We start from the raw sequence: 5,774 nt of genomic DNA, 5'->3' as shown, positions 1-5,774 counted from the left end.
AACAGAATAGTTAAATTTTCAACGAAGTAATTAAATTTTCAACAAAACAATTAAATTTGCAACCAAATAATAGAAGTTTTTAACAAAAAAAGTAAATTCTTAACCAACTGTATGATAGAATTTTTAAAAAGAGCATTAACTTTTAACCAGAACAGTAGAATTTTCATAAGAAAGCTGAATTTTCAATCCAGAGACAATTGTTCAAATTATTTAATTAGAAAAATAAAATTTCAACTAAAAACAACAAAATTATCAAGAAAAAAAGAATTTTTAACAGAATTGTTCGATTTTTAGCAAAATAATTAAATTTTTCAATAAAATTCTGAATCTTCCATCAATGAAATAAATTTTACATCAAATTTTGAACAAAATAACTGAATTCTAAAGCCAAAAAGAAGATTTTTTGTTATAAGAAAGTTGAATTTTCAGAAAAAAAATTGTCTTTTGAACCAAGAAAGTAGAATGTTCAAGAAAATATTACCATTTTACAAAAAAAATATTGTTTTTTAATTCAAAAGAACTTTCGACCCAAAAAGAAGAATTTACAAAAAATAAGTTGAAATTTCAACAAACAAAAGCTACCTTTTAACAAAATAGTTTTATTTTCAACGAAATAATTAATCTCTCAACCAAATAGTAGAATTAAAAAAAAGGCGTTAAATTCTGAATAAAAAATATAATGATAAGAATTTTCAATAATGAGCATTAACTTTTAACCGGAAGAGACGAATTTTTCAGACAAAAACAAATAATAGTTCAATATTCAAACAAATAGTAGAAGTTTTAAACAAAAGCGATAAATCCTAAGCCAAAATTATAATAATAGACTTTTCAGCAAAGAGAATTAACTTTGAATCAAAAGAGGCGAATTTTCAACAAAAGAGCTGAATTTTTGAGCTAAAAAGATGAATTTTCTCAACGAAAAAAATTAATGTTGAACCATGAAAGCAGAATTTTCCATCCAAAAAGACAAATTTTCAAAAAACCAGTTGAATTTTCGAAAACAGACTTTTAAAAAAATAGCTAAATTGTTAATAAAATAATTGAACTTTGAATCGAATATTAGAAATTTTCATCAAAAAAATATAAATTCTGAACCCAAAAATATAACAACACACTTTTCAAGAAAGAGAATATATATACATAAAAAAGATGAATTTAAAAAAAAAACAAGTTGAATTTTGGACAGAGAGAAATTAATTTTTAAAAAAATTGTTAAATTTTCAATAAAATAGTTGAATTTTTAGATAAATATTACAAATTTTAATCAAAACAGATAAATTTTGAACCAAAAATATAACTACCGACTTTTCAAGAAAGAGAATTAACTTTTAATCAAAAGAGACGAATTTTCAAGGGAAAAATTATTAAAACTCAAACAAAAACTGTTGCATTTTCAACCAAATTCCTGAATTTGCAAACCAAAAAGAGGAATTTTCAAAAACCGGGTTGAATTAAAAGACAAAAAAATACTTAAAAAGAAACATCCAAATTGTCAACAAAATAATTGGACTTTGAACCGAATATTAGAAATTTTTACAAAAAAATATAAATTCTGAACAAAAAATATAACAACAGACTTTTCAAGAAAGAGAATTAACTTCTAATTTAAAGAGACGAATTGTCCACAAAATAGCTCAATTTTCGAGCCAAAAAGAAGAATTTTGTACAAGATTGTTGAGTTCTCTAAAAAAAATTAGTGTTGAACCAAAATAGTAGAGTTTTCAATTCCATACAACGAGTTTTCCATAAAAAAGACGAATTTTCAAAAAAAAAAAAAAAAAAAAAAAAAAAAAAAAAAAAAAAAAAAAAAAAAAAAAAACCAGTTGAATTTTCGACAGGAAGAAATTACTTTTTAACAAAATTGTTAAATTTTCAATAAAATAATTAAACTTTCAGCTAAATATTAGAAATTTTAAACAAAACAGATCAATTCTGAACAAAAAATATAACTACCGACTTTTCAAGAAAGAGAATTAACTTCTAATCAAAAGAGACGAATTTTCAAGGCAAAAATTATTAAAACTCAAACAAAAACTGTTGCATTTTCAACCAAATTCCTTAATTTGCAAACCAAAAAGAGGATTTTTCAAAAAACCGGTTGAATTAAAAGAAAAAAATACTTAAAAAGAAACATCTAAATTATGAAAAAAATAATTCAACTTTAAACCAAATATTAGACATTTTTACAAAAAAAAAATATAAATTCTGAACAAAAAATATAACAACAAACTTTTCAAGAAAGAGAATTAACTTCTAATTTAAAGAGACGAATTGTCCACAAAATAGCTGAATTTTCGAGCCAAAAAGAAGAATTTTGTACAAGATTGTTGAGTTCTCTGAAAAAAATTAGTGTTGAACCAAAACAGTAGAGTTTTCAATTCCATACAACGAATTTTCCATAAAAAAGACGAATTTTCAAAAAAAAAAAAAAAAAAAAAAAAACCAGTTGAATTTTCGACAGGAAGAAATTACTTTTTAACAAAATTGTTAAATTTTAAATAAAATAATTAAACTTTCAGCTAAATATTAGAAATTTTAAACAAAACAGATAAATTTTGAACCAAAAATATAACTACCGACTTTTCAAGAAAGAGAATTAACTTTTAATCGAAAGAGACGAATTTTCAAGGCAAAAATTATTAAAACTCAAACAAAAACTGTTGCGTTTTTAAACAAATTCCTGAATTTCCAAACCAAAAAGAGGAATTTTCAAAAAACCAGTTGAATGATAAGAAAAAAATAATTAAAAAGAAACATCTAAATTGTCAACAAAATAGTTGAACTTTGAACCGAATATTAAATATTTGTACAAAAAAAAATATATAAATTCTGAACCCAAAAATATAACAAACTTTTCAAGAAAGAGAATTAACTTCTAATTTAAAGAGACGAATTGTCCACAAAATAGCTAAATTTTCGAGCCAAAAAGAAGAATTTTGTACAAGATTGTTGAGTTCTCTGAAAAAAAATTAGTGTTGAACCAAAACAGTAGAGTTTTCAATTCAACAGAACGAAGTTTCGATAAAAAAGATGTATTTAAAAAAAACCAGTCGAATTTTCGACAGAAAGAAATTACTTTTTAAAAAAATTGTTAAATTTTCAATAAAATAGTTGAATTTGTAGATAAATATTACAAATCTTAATCAAAACAGATAAATTTTGAACCAAAAATATAACTACCGACTTTTCAAGAAAGAGAATTAACTTTTAATCAAAAGAGACGAATTTTCAAGGCAAAAATTATTAAAAGTCAAACAAAAACTGTTGCATTTTCAATCAAATTCCTGAAATTTCAAACCAAAAAGACGAATTTTGATAAGATAGTTGAATTTTAACATTAAAAATTAATTTTTAACTAAGAACGATGAATTTTCAATTAAAAATTAATTTTTAACGGCAAAATAGTATAAAAATAATATAAATTCATATAAAATAGTGGAAATTTAAACAAAATAGTACAATTTTTAAACAAAATAGGTAAAATTATAAACCAAAAGAGATCCTTTTTACATGCATAAAAGTTGAAACTTACGAAAGAAAATTATTTTCAAGTGAAAATAATATCTTGTAGTATTTTTCGTAACTGAAATTTTTTCATGTTCGCTTATGGATAAAAAAAAAAGTTTCCCTATAACTCTATTGTCTTGAATTTTGAAAATAAATAAGAAAATTTCAATCTTCAGTTACCTGTTAAAAAATTGATCCTTCAAAAAAAATTTACTTTCAAAATTGAAAACCGTAGAGTTTTTGTAAAAAAAAAGAAGAACAATCTAGAAAAGAGAATTTTGAGGATTTAAAAAATCAAGATTACAAAAAAGGTAATATTTATTAAACTCAGGACAATTTTCCTTTCGCACGCACATTTTTAAATTAACACGAGTCGCAGTCATCTCTTAACAAGTAAAACAATTTCTCACACTCGAGAAAACAATTACAAAGTGATTCTATCACAAAGTTTCGAGACCAAATGCAAATCAATTCATACATCCTAAATTTACAAAGCAAAAAAAAAAATAATATCTACTTCCCTCTTCCTCGTTTTCCTCCGGTTTTTCCTTTTTTCGCTGGAGTTTTCTTCTCGTCGGCCTAAAAAGTGCAACCGTAATAAAAAAAAAAAAAACTCAGAAATATAAATCTTTAAAAAATAAATAGTTTTACTGAATCTTACTTTGCGTTTCGGAGGATTTGGATTGGGCAGAACTTTGAAAAATGAATCGAGTCGACCCTGAGTCGAAGTGCCTCTGGCTTTTATCAATTTTTTCGCTCCATTTCTTACCCTCTCTTCCGAAAACTGTTTGTCTCCACAGAGATATTTCACCAGGCCCTCTTCATCCGGATCTGTCCATTTCAACTGGAAATAATCGAGAAAATATTTCGGATTCTTACTTTCCAGCGATTATCATTTTTCGAATTTTCCGAATTAATTTCAACTATTTAGATACAAAATATTCAGAGATTTAAGAACAAAAAATTCTTTAAAAGAGGGAATTTTTTCACGAAAATAGGAGAATAATAATATAGACTATCATTTAATAAAATTGTATGTAGATACCAGATTCCTAAGAGTCGAAATATATTGCATTTTTACCAAAATTGTTCCACTTTTCACCTAGAAAAGATACATTTTTCAACAAAAGAAATGATTTTTCTACCAAATAGTTAAATTTTCATTTAAAAAAATTATTTTTAACAAAAAAGTTTAATTTAACATAAAAGATGATGAATTTTCTTACAAGCAGTTCAATTTTCAATCACAAATTTACAATTATTTCAGAAAAAAGTTAATTTTCAAAACAAAATAATTGAAATTTCAACAAAGTTGTTGAATTTCAAGTCAAAAAGATGAATTTTCAACAAAATTTCAAGTTAATTTTAATAAACAACGAAAAAACAAACTTTTAATATAATAATTAAATCATTAACAAAATTAATTTTCAACCAAACAGTTGCGTTTCAAAAAAATAGTCCAATCTTTAAAAAAAGAGATTTTTAACAAAAAAGTTGAATTTTTCACCAAACAGATGGAATTTCAGTCTCAAATTTTTAATTTTTTAACAAAAAAAAGTTAAGTCTTCACAAAATGATTTAAGTTTCTATAAAGGTGTTAAATTTCCAAGCCAAAACGATTAATTTTCGAAAAAAAGAGTCGAATATTCAAGTTAAAAAGTCGAAATTTTAGAAAATATTTTTCTTTACATCCAGTAAGATGAATTTCAAACAAGAAAATACATCTTTAGGTAAAAAATAAAAAATATATTTAAGAATTTTCATTCTAGAAAGATAAATTTTCTAACAAAAGCCATTAATTTTGGACCCAAAAAGGCGAATTAAAAAAAAAGAGTGGAGTTTTCAAGTTAAAAAGTAGAATTTTTAGAAAATATTTGAATTTTCAACCAAAAAAATAGGACTTTTCTATTAAAAAGATGAATTTTCTATAAAACAGTTGAATTTTCAGTCTCAAAATTAGGATTTTTTATCTAAAAAAATTTGAATTTGCACAGGATAATTCAAGTTTCTATAAAGTTGTTGAATTTTCAGTATAGAACGATACATTTTCTAATAAACAGGATACATTTTTAACAAAAAAGACCAATTTTCAAAAAAGAGTTGAATTTTCAAGTTAAAAAATAGAATTTTTAGAAAATATTTTAATCCTAAACCGAGAAAGATGAATTTCCTACAAGAAAGTTAATTTTCAACCAAGAAATATGAATTTTCTAATAAAAAGATGAATTTTCTACAAAACAGTTGAATTTTTAGTCTCAAATTAA

The 5,774-nt window shown here is 23.5% G+C and overlaps 1 protein-coding gene across 1 annotated transcript in view; it reads right to left on the bottom strand.

Moving 5' to 3' along the window:
- Positions 1-3,813: 3,813 nt before the first annotated feature.
- The window catches only part of LOC117175656 (flap endonuclease 1), a 24,728-nt gene continuing 22,767 nt past the window's right edge, over positions 3,814-5,774 (bottom strand). The window contains exons 7-8 of the mRNA XM_033365384.1: positions 4,172-4,354; positions 3,814-4,089 (exon numbers count right to left, since the gene is read on the bottom strand). Coding sequence (XP_033221275.1) covers positions 4,024-4,089; positions 4,172-4,354 — 249 coding nt within the window. The 3' untranslated portion in view covers positions 3,814-4,023. The remainder of the gene's footprint in view (positions 4,090-4,171; positions 4,355-5,774) is intronic.

This window comes from Belonocnema kinseyi, chromosome 1 (genome assembly GCF_010883055.1).
Source record: "Belonocnema kinseyi isolate 2016_QV_RU_SX_M_011 chromosome 1, B_treatae_v1, whole genome shotgun sequence".
NCBI lineage: Eukaryota > Metazoa > Arthropoda > Insecta > Hymenoptera > Cynipidae > Belonocnema > Belonocnema kinseyi.
Note: the sequence above shows the minus strand (reverse complement) of the source record. Positions and strands in the feature narration are given on the sequence as shown.